Source organism: Phacochoerus africanus, chromosome 1 (assembly GCF_016906955.1).
Source record: "Phacochoerus africanus isolate WHEZ1 chromosome 1, ROS_Pafr_v1, whole genome shotgun sequence".
Taxonomy (NCBI): Eukaryota; Metazoa; Chordata; class Mammalia; order Artiodactyla; family Suidae; genus Phacochoerus; species Phacochoerus africanus.
Window position 1 is genome coordinate 111,625,263 of NC_062544.1, and position 20,026 is coordinate 111,645,288.

The following is a 20,026-nucleotide window of genomic DNA, read 5'->3' on the forward strand; positions in this document are numbered from 1 at the left end:
CCCCGAAGCCCATACCAGCTCTTCCTAGAGCTGACATCTGCTCTGCCACAGAACAGCTCACCAAGAGGTCAGACTCAATCTCAGCTGACCCCAGACTCAATCTCAGCTGACCAAGTCACTTCTCTTCCCAGTAACTCCCCACGCACCCCCACCCCCAGCATGCCCCAGAGTTAAGATCAAATTCCTTGACTAGGGATGCGAGGTCTACTAGGACCAGGTCTGCCCCAGGAGCTCAAGCACCTCATGTCCAGCACACCTGAAAGCCTTTGAGGGTCAGGCCTGGACTCAGCATAGAAATCGAGTCTCATCCTCTAGGAGCTCAAACTTGGGGTAACAAACAGGCTTGGCATTTGCTCCCCCAGCCTGAGTGTGCTGTGTCTAAGTTACCCAAGGTGGGCCTGTCAAGGTTCTGCACTGTCCAACAGCTTTTCTCCAGCCAGCCACTCACGAAGCAGGTTGGCCTGAGTACCCCAGCCCTGGGTTCTAGTTATTTCCTAATTGACAATTTGTGGCAACAAACATGGGTGAGGGAAAAGTACTGGGGTGAAGTGTGAGAGAATCGAGGGTTGTTTTGGCTACTGCAAGGCTAGGATGCTGCGGGCCTTCTGAAGAGCCATCTTCTCAACAAACCTTGTCCCAGAACCCTGTTGGCAATTGTCAGCACCTTCCTCATAGGCAAACCAGGCCCCACCTGCCCTGGGGACCAGGGACCAAAGGCAGCAGGGGGACTAGACAGAGAGCTTCACCAGGTCCTTAGGGAGATAGAGAGGAGATTGCTGGGCCAGCAGCTTAGGACTTGCCTGGGACAGACTGAGTCAAGGGAGGGGGCTCAGGCCCAACTGAGCTCAGGAATATTCTTGGAGCCTGAGTCAGCTGCAGATCGAGGCAAAGGATTCTTGCCTTGCCTGTCTAGGCAGCAGTAAGAAACCAAATGGGAACACTATGCCCCAGGCTACCTTCCTCCCCAGAATCCAGAGTAAACATATGAAGGAGGCTTCCTCAGGGGCAGTCCTTGATCTCTCCCCATCCATCTGGGGAACCAGGAACTGCCAAAGGGCAACTGCACAGGACCCACAGCAAGGGGCTTCCCCCTCAAGCCCCCTGAGTTCCCAGGCTGGGAGCAAAAGGCTGGGTCTACAGTTCCTATGGGCTCCCACACCCCACTCTTGGGACAGACCAGCCAGGAGCATCCCCCACGTAGTTAAGTGGAAACAGCTGGCCCCAGCTCCCTTCAGGCATCAAAGACTTCCGGCCTCTGTGCTGCAGCCCCCACACTTGCCCCTGGCTGAGGCCACATCAGCCTGTAGGAAGGCGGAAGGATCCAGGAGATGCAGGACAGGGGGGAGAGGTCCCTGTTCCTTCATCCAGTGACCACTGAACTCCACGCCAATGCCAAGTGAGGGACAACACAGTTCTCCAAACAAGACTTTATTGGTGGTAACGTGTAGCACAGGTTTGAAGAGCTGAGGTGGTACGTCTGTGGTGGGGGGACCACGAACCCCGGCCCCACCCTCTTGTCTGCACAGGCTTCTTGGCTAGAAGCGCAGCCAGAACATGCCGCTGCGGATCCGGTTATAATCTGGAAGCTGCTCAATGGGGCCTGTGGGGATAGGGTGGGGCGTCAGGGTGGGGTACCTGGCCTGTACAGGGACACCTGGCCCTGCGCCGCACCCCATTCAGAGTTGCCCAGAGCAGCACAAGACAGGCTTTGAGTGGAAAGAGGGAAGAGAACATTCCTCCAGGGGGTACTGAGCCTGTCCCTTCATGCTCTGGCCCTTGGAGCCCCACCCCAAACACGGAGGTGTCCGTTACCTGGTGGGTGTGGGGTATTGATGGAGGCACCTTGGCAGAGAATCAGGGAGCTGCTAGAACAGGTTTTCTGAGCAAGAACTCCCTGGCAGCCAGGTTACTGGGCAGAGCCTTTGGGGGCCTCAACTTGCTGTGCCCAGTGAAAGCTGGGGGAGGGGGAAGCAGAAGCAGAGGGGAAGCCAAGACGATGGCCTGAAGAGGACAAAGAGCAGACCTTCTAGGCTACTCACCCAGTCCAGCCACTGCTGGACACTGGTCATAGAAGTACTTGGAGCAGACCTCACGCACCACACTGGCATCCACCTCCTGCAGGACAAAGCAGAGGGCACACTGAGTGACAGGCACCTGGGGACCAACTCAGCCAGTCAGCATTACCCAGGCACCCAAGATCTTCCACATGTACCATGGAGCTGCCCCCTCACCCCAAAGGGGAAAGGCAGCAGGGCTCTCCCTACTGTAGACTTCCACAGGCCCCACCGACCCCCACAGTACCAGTGCCTCTGCCCTGCCCTCCAATTGCACCACACTGGCAGGCGACACTGCCTGGGACACCAGGGGCACCTATCAGAACAGTCTGCACGGCCTCAACTCCCCACCCTCTGGGAGTCCCATCAGGTCAAGATGCCAGAACCTCTCCCAGGGGCCCTCGTTACCGCAATCCGGCTTTCCCACTCAGCTAGGGGGATGCGGCGCCCATAGGTCAGGAGACTGCGTCCAATGTCCTCACACACAGGAGTGGTGCCTGTGAGGGTGGAGAAAGCTCACAGGTCCACACAGTCCAATCCTGGACCACAAGGACACCCAGAACCTCCAGCTTTGGGCTCACTTGGACCCTGGTCTGGCCCTAGATCAAAACCCTTGTTAAATAAGCGTTCACTGCATCGATGGGTTGATCTGGCCCACCCGCACCTGTACTTGAAGACCCAAGCCCCTGTGGGAGGAACGGTGGCGATGTATGGTATGACCTTGAATGCTTCCCTTTCCAATCTTGGTTGGCAACGGTGGCCACACTGGGATAGTCACTGCCAGTATACCCTTCATCCATTGCCACAGGGCTACAGGACTCACCATCCAGATGAGACACCAGGGCATTTCTGAGGATGTTTTTGCCCCGGACCACCTCACTCTCTGTGGCACTGGTGCACAGGCGCATCCTAAAGCAGGGGCAGGGTGGGATTCATTCTGAGGGACAGTGCATCTCTGAGTCTCCAGTCTCTAGTCTTGCTCAAAGGCCTCCCTCCCCCCACTTTCCCCCCGCCCCCATCACAGGACCACGCTGCCACTCACCACTGGCCCTGCAGGAAGAACATCATGTCATCAATGCTCATGTTGTCACAGACAAAGTGAGCGCCAAGCAAACCAGTCTCTGCGTAGCAGATGTTGAAAGTCTGGAAACTCTGGCACAGCTTTCTGGTAGCAGCAACTGAGGCCAGTGTGCTCGACATGTGCTGCCAGGGGTGAGGGTGATCAGCACCCACCCTCCTGTCTATGGCCCATGCCCAAACCCCACAGCATAAGCACCCACAGCCCAGCTCCCTCTCTTCCCTGAAGACAAGATCCGACCCCATGCCCACCCCAGCACTCACTGTGCCACCACCGTAAGTGGAGTCATAGTGGCCAATGATGGCATTGGCCACCTGGAGGGGCACATTGTCCGGGTTGGCCCAGCCGGGCCCTTCCACTGCAATGGCCACATGGGCCAAAGGGAGGGCATCGTCACGGTGGCGGATCTGAAATAATACATGGCGAGGCTAAGGGTCAGCCCGACAGCCTGAGCGACCAGCAAAGGTGCCAAGTGTGGGTGGAGAGTGCATGCAAGTGTGAACACGTGTGCCTGTGAGGCAGCAGCTGCTGGACCCCTTCCCAACTCCCAAGGCATCTCCACACTCATGAAGACAGCCATGCATACAAGGGGCCCCCAGCTGAGCACTACCCCCTGGTCACCAAGCAGCCCACCTCACTGCCGGTGAAGCGGCACGGAGTAAAAGCAGGCACAGCGTCCTCAGCGTATGTCCCAGAGAGGCTGCTGAAGTGCTTCTGGGCGAGGTCCAGCAGCTGCCGGTGCTCCACCCCTGCTGAGACAGACAGCAATTACTGGCCGGTCAGGCTCCAAGGCACAGGGTAGGGGAAATTGCACACAAGTGGAGAAACCTGTGTCCTGTTTCAGTGGGAGACACAAAAAGAGAGACGTTATATCAGGACAAAGTGAGGGAAGAGGACCTTCCACAGACACAGACACACTGTCCCTTGGGTGGGGCAGGCACCCTAGGGTGGAAGAGTTCCCATCACCTCAGCCACAAGGAAGCAGCAGCATACTGAACCTAAAAACAGGTTCCTGGAGTTCCCATCATGGCACAGTGGTTAATGAATCTGACTAAGGATTATGAGGTTGCAGGTTCAATCCCTGGCTTTGCTCAGTGGGTTAAGGATCCGGCGTTGCCGTGAGCTGTGGTGTAGGTCGTGGACATGGCTCCGATCCCACGTTGCTGTGGCTGTGGCGTAGGCCAGTGGCTACAGCTCTGGTTCGACCCCTAGCCTGGGAACCTCCATATGCTGCGGGAGCAGCCCAAGAAAAGGCAAAAAGACAAAAAAACAAAAACAAACAAAAAAAACAACAGGTTCCTTTGTGACACACTCTCACCAGCTCCAAGGACAAGCCTGGTGCTTGCTGGGCAGAAGGCCACCTGCCCTGCCTTGGCCCTCTAGCTCTTCCTCAAGCAGATCCTGGCTATTGCCCTGTAGGGGTTGGCCGGTGAGAGGGCTCAAAGAGGTGCTATGCAGGGCTGCGACTAGCTGAGGGCCCTGAGAGCTGGGGACACTTAACAGTAACATTACAAACTCATGCCTCAGGACCCCTGCTGGTCCTCTCCTCTGCAAGGAGAGGCCTCTACTGCTCCAGCACCCTTATCAGTGGGCACTGTGGTAATAAGCAGCCTTTCCTGGGTACAGCCCTCCAGTGCCTCTGCCTTTCATTCTTTCCTTCCCTGAGCTCGGATCCGAGTGGACTCAACAGTGTGATGTGTCAGTAGCTCAAATTGCTCTTGGGCCCCAGGTTCACTGGCCCCAAAGCCATCAATCATGCTCTTCCTGCCAATCTTTCTTGGCCAGCCAGGTGGGGAAGCACCCTTGACTGTGCTCCCCACCCCCCCCCGCCCCAGCTGTGTCCAGACCTCCATCAAGTTTCCATCTACAAAACCATCTTGAGCTCATCCACTTCCCTCCCTTGCTCCCGCCATCTCTCACCGGGTGCCTGCTACAACCCCTACCTGGGTCTGTCTGCTTCTGCTCCGGCCCCCACACGGCAGCAGTGCAAGCCTCACAACACACATCAGGCCATGACACTGAGCTTCCCCTCTCAGTAGGCCCCTTACTCCCCACCTAATTAAATCCCATCATTTTTTAGGCCTCTGTTCAAATGTATCACCCTAACCTCCAACTCAGTCTCCATTAAAATCCCCCTACCACTCTGTGCCTTCCTTACAAGGTACTTCCCACTGTCATCTGATGTCTGTCTGGTGTGCCCTCTGGCAAGGCCAAAAGGAACATGCCTGGGGGCTTGACTCTACCACCAGCCTACAAACCATCTCCAAGGGCCAGGTAGAGCTGAAAAAGGCCTGAAGCCTGGAAGAGCCAGCAGTTCAACTGAAGCCCGTACTAAGGAGGGGAACTGCAGCCCTGTGTGGCCAGTCCTAGTGGTGGCAGCAGAAGAGAAACCTACCCCACCTCAGAAAACATGGAAAAGAGGTCAGTCCCTCAAGGCCAGAGTGGGAACAGGACCCCTGGAGTGGAAGATCTGCTACAGTCAGAACCAGGAGACCTGGCCCTGGTACCCAAGGCTGCAGCCCATCCACTCATCACCACAGGGCTTCAAAGAGCCCTTTGCTCACCTCCAGCTGCTGCAAGCACCATTCGAGGGGCCTTGTAATGCTGGCTGACATACTCTGTCAAGTCTGCCCGAGACAGCTTCCTGCAAGACAGAGAATCTATGGGTCAACACCAACCCCAAATCAGAGTGATATGGCTCATACACCTGTGGCTCTGGGGCCCAGAGGGCAGCCCACATTGGGCCCCCTTCACATCTGACCCCAGGACAGGTTCATAGTCCCCTCCGAGGAGGGTGTGAGCTGACACAGTGGTAGCTCTTGAGAGGCAGCAGCTAGGCTCATCCCACCAGAGGAAAAGAAGCCACATGAGAGATACCCTGCTCGCATCCTCCCCATTGGGCTGGTAGGACATGTATGGAAACATACCCTAAATCCAAGTCTGAAATTCAAGTGAAGGCTACACAGGCATTAAGAAAAAACTCACAGAGACCACATGGCAACATAGAAAATGTCTCCAGTTGTGTGAATTAGGAAAACAAAGAGCACAGGCTGTCAGCCAACTATAAACACACTTGTGTAGATGTGGCCTGGCCAGGCCAGAATGAGGGGACGAATTCTACCCCAGGCCTAGCCAACTCTCACCTGACATTCTCACTGGGCCCCTCCACGGACTGAGCTAAAGGCGTGCCCTGAAACGCTGTGGCATGCAGGTAGTCAAAGACCACATCCCGCATAGACGAGTCATTCTCCTGCAGCTCCTGTAGGATCACATCACGCTCCTTCTCAATCTGGGAGTCTTCTAGGCTGCAGTTCTGCACAATGTCGGCCAGGAGTTCCACAGCTGGAGGCAAGTAGAACAGATTTGGGCCACTAGAGACCGATAACAGCACAAATCCCCCAGGCCTAAAACCGTTGGTTGCTCTGTGCATGGCCATTCTCTACAGGTAACCCCATTCTTCAGCCAGGCCAGGGGCCCCTGAGTGCCTGCCCTCTGCCCCCTCCCCACTTGAAGTCCTACCCCTATCCCTACCCCATCCTCCAAGTATACCTTTTGGCAGGTCCTTGGATAGCGCTTTGATGTAGTAAGCAGTGTGCTCCCGGGTGCTGTAGGCATTAAGATGGGCCCCCATGCTCTCCACCTCCTTCTCCAAGGCATTGCCAGGCCGATTCTTTGTTCCCTAGAACCAGACGCCAACAGGACCAATAAGGAGCCATGTGGAGAGCGGCCCAAGAAAAAAAATGGCAAAAAGAAAAAAGAAAAAAAAAAAAGGGAGCCACGTGGAGCCAGGCCCGCCACATCCTCACAGACTACAGTCCTAGCAAGACCACTGGTCCAAAGGGCCCAGAGTCCATGCTCACTAGGTGCTAAGCAGGGCTTGAGCTGATGGAGACCACAGCATCACAGGCCAACAGAACGGAGACACATCCAGGGGCCGGGAAAGAAGGGCATGGCCAAAGCAAGTGTATCTGAAATCCAGCACTCCCATAATGGCCTGACCTTCCCAGTACTCCCTCTCCTCTTACTGACAGTGTTGGTCAGGTAAGCTCACACCTGGGCTCAAGTGATGCCTCCCACTCTCCCTCACACCATTCATACAACTTGTGTGTGCTAGTGGCCTATGGGACTCAAGCCTAGTCCCATGTGTGTGTGCATATGTGGCAATAGTGCTCTGAATGACACACACAGGTATCTGCTGAAATGGACACACACATCTGTGATGCTGGAGATGGCTCTAGCTGCCCATTCCCTCTCCATACCCAGCCATCCTGTATCTTCTTCTCCATTTTTTCATTCACTTAAGAACTCAGTTTCTACTCCATGCCAACATGAGCTGGTTTAGGGGCTATTCCTATCCTCAAGAAAGCTCAGTACTCACCTCCACAAACAAGAGATGCAGAGCATTTCAAAATAACTAAGTCTGTGGATTTGTTACAATGCATATGTATATCAATAACTTACATCCATGCACACACACAACATAGGCCTGCCCTCTGGGGAAGTGTAGAAGCTCCCTAGGTTTTGGCTCTGCTGGTCTTGTGCAGGGGCTCACCAGACAGATGCTCCCTCTGGAAAGACCAAGCCTGTGTGGCTCCTTCCAAAAAAGCCAGCCAGATTTTTGCCCATGACCAAGGAGAGACTGACTTTTCAGACCTGCATTTTCAGGAGGGACAGCAGGAAGCCCCAGGCCCAGGGGAGATGGAGGACTTTGGGAGCCTCACCTTGAAAGCCAGATGCTCCACAAAGTAGCCTGCCCCATTATTCTTCTCATTCTCGTAACGGCTGCCCGCGTCAATCCACACACCCACCTGGAGAAGAAACCACAGATAAAGGCAACAAACAGACCACCTCAGCCCTCACTTATATCCCACCCTGTGTGAGTGTGACCCAGCACAAGCCCCAGTAGGGGGCTCACAGTCCCAGGCTAGGAAAGAGCTTCTGATCAGGATCCCCTGTGTCCAGAGGAAGAGGGTCCAGTTGAAGGACGAGTCACACTGGACCACTTCTCCTTCCTGCTCTATTTCCTGACTGGTTATCAAGACTCCCAGAGAGGGAGTTCCCGCTGTGTTGTGGTGGGTTAAGAATCCGACTGCAGTGTCTTAGGTCTCTGTGGAAGCATGGGTTCTATCCCTGGACCCTCTCAGTGGGTTAAAGGATCTGGTGTTGCCACAGCTGTGGCCACAGAGGAAAAGAAAAGAAAAGAAAAAAAAAAAAAAAAGACTCCTGGGGAAGCTTCTAACAGTGTCATCACCATAGGAAATTCTTAAATTCAACTGCACTTTTTCACTTGATTCTTTGTTTCCTCTAGGCAAGCAACTAGTCATTTACAAACACTTTTCTCCTTCCGAAAAGGGAACCCTCCTACACTGTTGGTGGGAATGTAAACTGGTACAGCCACTATGGAGAACAGTTTGGAGATACCTTAGAAATCTATACATAGAACTTCCATATGACCCCGCAATCCCACTCTTGGGCATCTATCTGGACAAAACTCTACTTAAAAGAGACACGTGCACCCGCATGTTCATTGCAGCACTATTCACAATAGCCAAGACATGGAAACAACCCAAATGTCCATCGACAGAGGATTGGATTCGGAAGATGTGGTATATATACACAATGGAATACTACTCAGCCATAACAAAGAGTGACATAATGCCATTTGCAGCAATATGGATGGACCTAGAGAATCTCATACTGAGTGAAATGAGCCAGAAAGACAAAGACAAATACCATATGATATCACTTATAACTGGAATCTAATATCCAGCACAAATGAACATCTCCTCAGAAAAGAAAATCATGGACTTGGAGAAGAGACTTGTGGCTGCCTGATGGGAGGGGGAGGGAGTGAGAGGGATCGGGAGCTTGGGCTTATCAGACACAACTTAGAATAGATTTACAAGGAGATCCTCCTGAATAGCATTGAGAACTTTGTCTAGATACTCATGCTGCAACAGAAGAAAGGGTGGGGGAAAAAATGTAATTGTAAAGTATACATGTAAGGATAACCTGACCCCCTTGCTGTACAGTGGGAAAAAAAAACAAACACTTTTCTCCTTCCAAAAATTATACCTTGCCTTTGTTCTGGTGATTATGTCCTTTTTTTTTTTTTGGAAGCCCTGCAGAGCTCCCAGGCCAGGGATGAGATCCTTTAATCCACTGTGCTGGGCTAGGGATTGAACTTGTGTCCTCGCATTGTAGAGACTCCTGGAAATTTTGACTTTTTGCCATTAAAGGAGACTACTGGCTTAGATGCTGAACCTTTTTTTTTTTTAATCATTTTTTGGCCACCCTGTGGCATATGGAGCTCACTCCGAGCCACAGTCATGACCTAAGCTGCAGTTGTGGCAACACTGGATCCTTAAACCACTATGCCAGGCCAGAGATCAAACCTGCAATCCAGTGCTCCCAAAATGTGACCAATCCCGCTGTGCCACAGCGGGAATGCCAAATGCTAAACATTTATCATGGTAAGGAAAGAGTTTTCATTCACCCTAAAAAAAAAAAAAAAAGCTTTTGGGAGTTCCCGTCGTGCCTCAGTGGTTAATGAATCCGACTAGGAACCATGAGGTTGCAGGTTCGATCCCTGGCCTCGCTCAGTGGGTTAAGGATCCAGCGTTGCCGTGAGCTGTGGTGTAGGTTGCAGACGTGGCTCGGATCCCGCGTTGCTGTGGCTCTGGCATAGGCCAGTGGCTACAGCTCTGACTGGACCCCTAGCCTGGGAACCTCCATATGCCGTGGGTGTGGCCCTGAAAATACAAAAAAAAAAAAAGGGGCCCAAGAAATGGCAAAAAGACCAAAAAAAAAAAAAAAAAAAAAGCTTTTGCTCAGACCCAGACACCTAACATTACCAAGTCTCTCTTTGGCACCCAATAAGAGAATCTTATAATTTTCTTTCTTTTTTGGTTGTACCCATAGCATGCGGAAGTTCCTGGGCCAGGGACTGAACTCATACCACAGCAGTGACCAGAGCCACCGCAGCAATAATGCCTGATTCTTAACCTGCTTCACCACAAGAGAATACCCACATCTAACATCTTTTAAATCAAGATGCATTATTATAATCCACAGTATCCTCTGACTATAATTTAGTATTTTTTTTCTCTGGCATTAGAGCACAGTGGTGCTCCTTACAATCTAGAGCACCTTAATGTCTATGAAACACAGCATTCTCTACCAAGTTCTTTTTTTTTAGGGCTGTATCTGTGTCATACAGAAGTTCCCAGGCTAGGGGTCAAATCAGTGCTGCAGCTGCTGGCCTACGCCACAGCCATGCAACACCAGATCCTGTGACCAGGCCACCAGTCGCATTTGTGCGCTACACTGCAGCTTGCAACAATGCCAGCTCCTTAACCCACTGAGCGAGGCCAGGAATCAAACCCACATCCTCATGAATATTAGGCAGGTTCTTCTTAATCCACTGAGCCACAATGGTAACTCTTTTTTCTTTTTTGCTGAGCCTGTAGCATGCAGAAATTCTCAGGCCAGGGATCAAACATAAGCTGCAGCAATGACAACACCAAATCCTTAACTGTTAGGCCACCAGGGAACTCCCTCTGCCAAGTTTTCTTAATAGGCTGTGGGGCGGCTTATACAGGTGCCATGTGATGAGGAAGTTGCCCATCACCTTCTGTTGTGTTTAGCAACAACTTACATCACAGGACAGCATTTGTTCCTGGAAAACTGCAAAAATTTACCAGTAAAACCATGTGGAGCCTGGGGTGAAGAGAAGGATGGCTTCCCGAGAATCTTCTCTCCTGTGTATCTAGACAAGATTTCAATTTTGAGTTGATTTTGAGGTTTTCTGTTTTCAGAAAACCTATCTATTTAACTGGAATCTTCTGCAATACAATTCTTTTTTTTTTTTTTTAGGGCTGCACCCACGGCATATAAGTTCCCAGGCTAGGGGCTGAAGTGGAGCTGCAGCTGCCAGCCTATGCCACAGGCACAGCAATGACAGATCTGAGCCCCCATCTGTGACCTACACTGCAGCTCACCGCAACACAGGATCCTTAACCCACTAAGCCAGGCCAGGGATGGAACCTCGTCCTGGTGGATAGTAGTTGGCTTCATTACCACTGAGCCACAACTCCCTGCAATACAGTTCTGGTCTAGCCAAGAGATTATGATTTGGGGCCATGAGGCTGGCGAATGTAATGTCTCTGAACTCCATCTTCCTCATTGAAGAATCATTCCTCTCATATGGGCTGCTTAAGAAAAAACTAAAAAAGAACTTGGCCTTCTGATTGGCAGGAATCCTATGCTAAATGAGTGTAGGTTATAGTGAGGATTGCCTCCCAGAAACCAAGGCGTGGCTAGGATAGAGATTGGGATAGGAGGTCAATGCAGCGATGACTGTGAGGAGTCTGACCCAAACCACAGGGCATTTGAGCCCAAGGTCACACCCAGACCTGGGAAAAGAGGCCAGGCCCAATATGGAGGCACCTTCCCGAGAGCCGACTCCACTCACCGTGCAGGTAGGCTGAGAGGACTGCTCCGAGGCCACTCTCAGCCCGTTGTCCAGCTGGCTGACCTGCGTCTCTGGCACGCTCTGGAGAGCTTGGGCATAGGTGGCGGTGCCCCGCAACGCAGGAGACCTCAGCAAGGCCGGCTGCTGGAAAGGGGAGACTGGGACTAACAAGAACTGTGCTGGGGGTACGCTTTTCAGCTCCCAAGGCCTCAGTGGGATCCCCGCCCCGGCCCCTAGGATCAGCCGTGGGGCTCACATCCCCGCCCTCGCTGTGACCTTCCCACGGCCCTGACCCCGCGACCTCCTCTTCTGCGACCCGCCGCCGCCAACAACCCGCTCCATGTCTGCGTTCCGAAGGCCCGCGACCCCACTGCTCTGCGCTCTCATTGTTATCTCACCGAGCGGCAGGTGCGCAGCAGCACTCGACTGCCGGTGCCGGCCACCCGGCAGACCGCGGAAGCCGCCATCTTCTAGCTCCAGTAGCCACTAGACCTCGCCACGCATGCGTAAAGTGAACACGGCGGCGCGCGGGGCGCAGGCGCAGTACCGCAGACTTGGCGCTCGGTCGCCCCCTGGCGACGGAGACAGGGGCGCTTCACTCGCGGCTTGCTGTCCACGGGTACCTGTGACCGTCAAACCGCTTGGCTTTCCACCGTTCGGCTCAGGTCTGTTCTCAAGATAGTCCATCTTGCCCCTTCACCCGTTGGGAGCAGAGCGCTGGATGTTCTCACAGACCGTGGGCGCCCCGGCTCCATTGAATGCTGGGAACGGTGGGGAGTAGGGGGCGCATCCGCTGCATGTTGGCGAATCGCAACCTCACGGCTAAAGCACTGGCACAGAACCTGGGACTACCAGGCTGCTACGGACAGTCATGGTTTTCTTTTTTAAAGGGATGAAGTAAAATCAACTATACGCCAGTGTAAAATAAAAATTAATAAAGGCATGAAATAAATTCAGATGGCTGACATTAAAATAATTTAACAATATTTTGCTAAGAAAGAAGGAGCAGTTTGAGAGACTAATTTGTGAAAAGGAGTCCTTGTTTGGAAAGCAAAACACACAAAAAAATGACAATGACGTGCTTTCTCTAACAGGATACGTAGAAAAAAATCTGGAGGAACTCATTCTAAACTTTCAGCCTGGTGACTTCCAGAAAATGAACTCAGGAAGGGAAAAGAGGCTACCATTTTTATATTTCTGTATTTATTTGAATACATAATTTAAAATTTTTACGAAAAGATGTTTGTTGCTTTTGAAATAAATGCATACCTCGAAGGAGTTCCGGCTGTGGCACGAGGGGATGGGCAGCCTCTTGGGAGTGCTGGGGTGCAGGTTAAATTCCCGCCTTGCCTGGCCTGGCCTGGTCTGTGGCACAGGTTGTGCAGCACTCAGATCTGATCCCTGGCAGGGAACCCCGTATAATGGCCACCAGGTGGCCAAAAAAGGAAAAAAAGAAAGAAAGAAATAATAGCATACCTCCAAACTCCTTTTATAGGTATACATGATTTTTTGTGACCTTTCAAAATATCAAAGTCAAATTTTCTATTATAAAAATCGGACAAAAGATGCTTAAATATATGTTGGAGTTCCCTGGTGGCCTAGCAGTTGACCATCTGGCATTGTCACTGATGTGGTTCCAGTTCTTGCTGGAGGGAGCTGGGAGGGGAAAGGGGGGGAGGGGAGCAGGTTTCCATCCTTGGCTGGCAACTTTTGCGTGTTGCTAGAGGTTCTCAGGCTACCAATCAGAGCTGCAGCTGCAGGCCTGCACAACAGCTCACAGGCTACAGTGGATCTTTAACCCACTGAGCAAGGCCAGGGATCGAACCTGCATCCTCATGCATGCTAGTTAGATTTGTAACCTGCTGAGCCACAAGGGGAACTCCCAGCTAAAATTATGTTATGATCTAGATATGAAAAATAAAGTGAAATAGAATCTCTAGAACAGGTTATTTAAAACTAGTTTTTAGGAGTTCCCGTCGTGGCGCAGTGGTTAATGAATCCGACTAGGAACCATGAGGTTGCGGGTTCGATCCCTGCCCTTGCTCGATGGGTTAACGATCCGGCGTTGCCGTGAGCTGTGGTGTAGGTTGCAGACGCGGCTCAGATCCCACGTTGCTGTGGCTCTGACCTAGGCTGGTGGCTACAGCTCCGATTCAACCCCTAGCCTGGGAACCTCCATATGCCGTGGGAGTGGCCCAAAGAAATAGCAAAAAAGACCAAAAAAAAAAAAAACTAATTTTTAGATCAGTTTTACATTTATGGAAAAATTGAGTAGATGGTACAAAATTTCCCATATGTACATCCAAGCATGCAGTTTCTCCTATTATTATCTTACATTATTATGATACATTTGTTACAAGTAATGAACCAATATCAACACATTATTGTTAACTAAAGTTCATAGTTTATTCAGATTCTCTTGGTTTTAGTTTTCACCTAATGTCCTTTTTTTTTTTCTTTTTCAGCCACGCCTGTGGCATATGGAAGTTCCTGGGCCAAGGATCGAATCCAAGCCACAGCTGCGACCTACACCACAGTAGTGGCAACACCAGATCCGTAACCCACTGTACCAGGCTGGGAGACTAGCAACACCACAGAGACGTCAGAACATTGACCTGCTCTGTCACAGCGGGAACTCCATCTCTTCACTTCTTGATCAAAACTTGCTCTCTGGTCATCTCATTCCATCTCTAGGCTTCAGAGCTGTTTATAGATACACTGGCTCCTATCATTTACCCACCATCTCCCCTGGAGAGGCAAAAGGCATGTCAAATTTAACAATGCTAAAGCTGAACTCTTTGCTTTTGCTCCCAAAACGGTACCTCTCATAATGACACCTCCATTTAGATCGAATCAAAAATCTAGGAGTCAAGGAGTTCACATGGTGGCTCAGTGGTTAACGAATCAGACTAGGAACCATGAGGTTTTGGGTTAGATCCCTGGCCTTGCTCAGTGGGTGAAGGATCCGGCATTGCCATGAGCTGTGGTGTAGGTTGCAGATTCGGCTCAGATCCCACGTTGCTGTGGCTCTGAGGATACGGGCCGATCCCTGGCCTCACTGAGTGGGTTAAGGATCTGGTGTGGCTGTGGCTATGGCTGTGGCATAGGATGGGAACTGCAGCTCCAATTCGACCCCTAGCCTGGGGACTTACATATGCTGCGGGAGCATCCCCAGAAAAAGGCAAAAAGACAAAAAAAAAACCTAGGAGTCATCCTTGACACCCACCCCTTCAAAATCCACACCCAATCTTTTAGCAAATCTAATAATTTCTAAATTCAGTTACCTATACCCCTCTTCCCCACCCCCACTGCTACCCTGGGGTGAGAAAGGAAGGACAGACAGTGAGACAACCAGGAAGTGTGATGCAGTAGACGCCCAGGGAAGGACATGTTTCAAGAGGTTGGTTAAAAAGGAAATGTTACTAAAAGATCAAGCGCAAGAAATAGTCATTGCTATGATTTGGCCAGAATCTTTGGTGACTCATTGATCTTCTGGAATTTACTTGGCATATGGGGTGAGGTGAGATCAAAATGTCCTTTTTCCCCCTGAATTGCAAAATGAATTTTGGTTGTTGCTTTTTTTTCTTTCTTTCTTCCTTCCTTTTTTTTTTTTTTTTTTTTTTTTAAGCTGTACCTATGCATGCAGAAGTCCCTGGGCCAGGGATCAAACCTGCATCGTCATATAGACTATGTCCTTAACCCACTAAGCCAGAACAGGAACTCCTGTAACTGCAAGTTTTTTTTGTTTTTGTTTTGTTTGTTTTTTTGGTCTTTTTAGGGCCGCATCCAAGGCACATAGAGGTTCCTAGACTAGGGGTCCAATAGGAGCTGTAGCTACCAATCTACACCATAGCCACAGCAACAGCAACATCAGATCTGAGCCACATCTGTGATCTACACCATAGCTCATGGCAACTCTGGATCCTTAACCCGCTGAGAGAGGCCAGGGATCGAACCTGTATCCTCATGGATGCTAGTCAGATTCGTTACCTCTGAGCCACGATGGGAACTCCTGTAACTGCAGTTCTTTTCTTTTTTCTTTTTTTGTCTTTTCATCTTTTTCTAGGGCCGTACCTGCAGCATATGGAGGTTCCCAGGCCAGGGGTCTAATCAGAGCTGCAGCCGCCAGCCTACGCCAGAGCCACAGAAACAGCAGATCCAAGCCGTGTCTGCGACCTAAACACAGCTCACGGCAACACCGGATCCTCGACCCACTGAGCAAGGCCAGGGATCAACCTGCAAACTCATGGTTCCTAGTCAGAAATTCCAATGGGAACTCCTATTTATTTTTATTTTTAAACTTCCCCCCCCTTTTTTTTGACTGTGCTCATGGCATGTAGAAGTTCCCAGGCCAGGGATCAATCCCAACCCAAGTTGTAGCAGTGACTTTATCCTTAACACACTGAGCCACAAGGGAACTCCTTGATTTTAATTTTTAAATTGTGCTAACATATCCATCACTTTTGGCAACTTAACTATCATTACATCTTAACTATTACACAATTTAGTGGTTTAATTACTTTGAAAATGTTGTGCAATCTTAACACTATTTACTTTCAAAATCTTTTCCTCGGAGTTCCCCCTGTGGCGCAGTGGGATCGGTGGTGTTTTTGCAGCACCAGGCACAGGATGAGGGGTTTGATCCCTGCAGCTATGATGTATGTTGAAAATGGGCTCAGATTTGATCCCTGGTCTAAGCACTCCACATGCTGTGGGGCAGCCAAAAAAAAAAAGCTTTTCCTCATCCCAAACAGAAACACCATACCCATTAAGCAATAAATCACCATTTTCCCTTTCCTCAAAACCCTGATAAACTTCATTCTACTTTCTATCTCTATGAACTTGCATTTTCTAGGTACCTCATATGACTGGAATCACACAGTATTTGCTAAAAGACATTAGGCCCAAATTAGAGTCACTTATGCTAAGCCCTGTGCCACCAAACTAAGTCGTAACAATTTTAGTTTTGGCTCCCAGAAATGGAATCTTAAACCAGTCAATCAGGAATCTCCTGATCTGCAGGAGTTGATCAGGTCATCTGCCTGATACACTCCTGCCATGCCCTAAAGGAAGGTAACTTTGCAGTAACCTCCCCCGCCCCTTTTTTTCTGCCTGGGCCAGGGAATGAACCCATGCCACAGCAGTGACAACATTGGATCCTTAACCACTGGGCCACCAGGGAATTCCACCAACCTGCTTTTTTTGCCTGGTATATCCTTGTTTCCACTCCCTTTTCCCTTTAAAAGTCTTTCATTTTTTTTACAGCTCCTCGGAGCTCTTTTCTGTTAGATTGGATGTGCTTGATTTTAATAAAATTTTGCTCAAATAACTTTACAAACTTTTAACATCACTCACCTTATCTTTCAACTTTATCCATTTGTTTGGCTTATTTCACAGAGCATGATGTTTATCTATTCATCTATTGGTAGATGTGGGCTCTTACCACTTTGTGGTTTTTATGAATAAGCTGCAATGAACACTGGCATACAAGCAGTTTTTTGAGTCCCTACTTTTATTTATTTTGGTATTTACTTAGGAGTGTGGAATTGCTGGATCATGTGGTGATTCTATTTTTACCTGTGTTCTGTAGTGACTGTACCACTTTACGTTCCTGCCAGCAATGCAAACAGTTTCTAATTTCTCTGCATTCTCACCAATATTTGTTATTTTCCATTTTTTCTCATAATAGCCATCCTAATGGGGGTGACATAGCTCATTGTGGTTTTAATTTGAACTTCCATAATGACTAGTGATGTTGAGCATCTTTTCATGTGGTTATTGAATTTTTGTATATCTACTTTTTTTTTTTCCTTTCAGGACCACACCTGTGGCATATGAAAGTTCCCAGGCTAGGAGTCAAATTGGAGCTGTAGCTGCCGGCCTACACCACAGCCCATGGCAACTCTGGATCCCCAACTCACTGGGCAGGGCCAGGGATTGAACTGGCAACCTCACGGCTCCTAGTCAGATTCGTTTCCACTGCACCACAGCGGGGACTCCTTTCATTACCTTTTCTTTTAGTGTCATACTTAAGAAATCACTGCCCACTCCAAGATTATGAAAATTTCCATCTGGGGAGTTCCCACTGTGGCTCAGTGGAAATGAACCTGACTAGTATCCATGAGGACAAAGGTTCGATCCCTGGCCTTGCTCAGTGGGTTAAGGATCTGGCTTTGCCTTTAGCCATGGTGTAGGTCACAGATATGGCTCAGATATGGCGTTGCTGTGGCTGTGACGTAGGCCATCAGCTACAGCTCCATTTTGACCCCTAGCCTGGGCACCTGCCGCGGGTGTGGCCCTAAAAAACAACAACAACAACAAAGTTTGATCCTCTTTACCTAATTTTGTGCATGATAGTTGTTTGCCATGTCCTGTGAAATATTCACATCTTGAGGGGCCATTATCCTGCCTACCAGAACCTCTCTAGGAGGTACCAACTCCTGCCCCTTCCTAGCCTGTTCCCTCCTGTGTTTCAGAGCTCCTTCTTTCCCCTGAAATCCTGATCACTCTACAGTTCCTGGAACAGGTCAAGGTCTCTTCCCCCACTAGGCTCTTGTAAGTGCTTACCCTCTGGCTGGAGCACTCTCCCCTCCTCTCATCACCACACTCATCTTTCAGGTCTCAGCAGTCAGCGCACAACTGCCCTACCCCAATTGGGACAGCACATGTCTGTGCAGAAGAATTGCTTTTTTGAGTTGGCTTCACCACCACCTCTACCCTCCCCTATTTGTGAGTGGGTGAGGGAGGAGCCAGTTCTGAGCTGCACATCAGCAGATCCTGATGCTTATGGTAGAAGGAAGAGAGCAAGGAGGTGAGGGCCCCTTTGGGAAAGCTCAGCCCTCACCTCACTTCCAGAGGCCTTAAAACAAGGGCCGCTTAGGTGCCAGAGCATGTTTGAGATGTCACAAAGATGAAGGTATCCAGGGGCCATCCTCTATCCCCAGCCCTAGCTCACACCCTGCAGCCTCAACTAGGAGCCCTAGATGACTGAGCCAGGTGGTCACTTTGGGGCTGCCCTCCCTGGACCACCCGCATCTGCCCTGATAGCCAAGTTTTCTCCTACCACACTGGGGGCCCCTGAGGAGCCCCAGAGCAGTTGTATTTGTGAGTGTGATTGTTAGAGAGGAGGCATCAGTTGGTGGGGGCAATGGAGCAGTGTGAGCCAGCCCAGGCCCCACCTGCCAAGCCATCCTGAGCCCTGAGGCCACAATGGGTCTGCTGGCTCTAAAAGTAGAAAAGGGGCACAAGGTCCAGAAAGGCATATGTTGGGTCCCCCAGTCTAGGCGGGAGTCCCCTTTATTTGGGTTCGCTGCTGGGTGGCTAGATGCTGCAGGTGGCCCTCAATGTGGACCAGAAGGGCATCCAGCATATGCAGGACCCCGAGGAGGAGGGCGCGGTCTGAGATCGGGGCCCGTCGTTTCCAGGGTGCACAGGGGTCAGCGGTCACCTGTGGATGCTGAGGACAGGACCGAGAGGCAGGAGTGAGGACAGAGGAATGGGACAGAGGTACAGTGGGAAAGGGGACTTAGGGTGATGGAGGATCACAGAGGGTCTGTTGTAGGCTGGTGTGGTCATGAGGCCCATGGAAGCTGGATGAGGAATGGTGATATTAAAGGGGGAGGTTGGGGGCAGGGTACTACCCATGGGGAAACGGTCAGGGATTGTTGAGTATGGACAGACACAGGGACCCTGTGATGTGAGCTGTGGAGGAGGGGCGGCAAGAGGCCCAGGAGGCATGAATGGGAGGGTGGGAAGAAGATAAGAGCTCACTGGGTATGAACAGAGGTAAGAGGCTGTGGGGCTCACCTCACTCTTCGTGGCCTGTGAGCGCCGCCGCTGCATCACCGCACGACTCAGCATCAGCATCATGGTCGTGGTGACCGTGACCCCAGCCACAGGGTAGATGCGATTCACCCCCAGGCCCATCCAATGGCCAGGACAGCTCAGGCTGCCCTTGCAACCCTCCAGGCTGTTTGGCTGGCATCCCCAGGGCTGTAGGTCCAGCCCGACCTGGTACCACAGGGGCCGTGACCAGGCATGGGTGCGGACAGGCATCGCTAGCAGAATCAACCATGGCAAGAAGGACTGTGCGTGAAGCATGGCTGTGGCAAGTGCCAGGGGCCGGAATCTGGGCGCCTGGCAACGGGCAAATGCCCCTCCCCCATGGGCAGGTGAGGCAGCAGGTTCCAGCTGGGCCCAGGATTTTCATGAGAGCCAGCCTAGCCAGAAAACATAGGTGGGTTTGGAGGGCTGGGTTCCAGAGCCAGAGAGGATGGCAGGCTTGAGGCCCAGGACTGAAGGAATGGCTCATTTTTTTTTTTTTTTTTGTCTTTTCAGGGCCCCATCCACAGCATATGGAAGTTCCCAGGCTTGGGGTAGAATCAGAGCTGCAGTTCCCATCCTATGCCACAGCCATAGCCA

General features: G+C 51.0%; 2 protein-coding genes across 3 annotated transcripts; both read right to left on the bottom strand.

Annotated features, from left to right (window-relative positions):
* Positions 1-1,412: 1,412 nt before the first annotated feature.
* On the bottom strand, positions 1,413-12,119 carry LOC125123604 (cytochrome b-c1 complex subunit 1, mitochondrial). 2 transcript variants are annotated; one of them, XM_047773654.1, is made up of 13 exons: positions 12,004-12,119; positions 11,606-11,746; positions 7,854-7,940; positions 6,682-6,811; positions 6,276-6,474; positions 5,697-5,776; positions 3,766-3,881; positions 3,396-3,539; positions 3,097-3,257; positions 2,878-2,963; positions 2,463-2,551; positions 2,040-2,115; positions 1,413-1,600 (listed from the first exon to the last, which is right to left on the bottom strand). In XM_047773654.1, exons 1-13 carry the CDS (start codon positions 12,070-12,072, stop codon positions 1,536-1,538), a joined length of 1,443 nt encoding a protein of 480 aa, XP_047629610.1. In that variant the 5' UTR covers positions 12,073-12,119; the 3' UTR covers positions 1,413-1,535. The 2 variants fall into 2 exon arrangements, with proteins under 2 accessions (XP_047629610.1, XP_047629599.1); XM_047773643.1 differs by having other exon boundaries at positions 11,606-11,749.
* Positions 12,120-12,301: 182 nt separating this feature from the next.
* Positions 12,302-19,727, bottom strand: TMEM89 (transmembrane protein 89). The gene is given in 3 exon segments (XM_047751797.1): positions 12,302-12,366; positions 18,851-19,061; positions 19,412-19,727. Coding segments are annotated over 3 exon segments (570 nt in total). The 5' UTR covers positions 19,706-19,727.
* Positions 19,728-20,026: the final 299 nt, after the last annotated feature.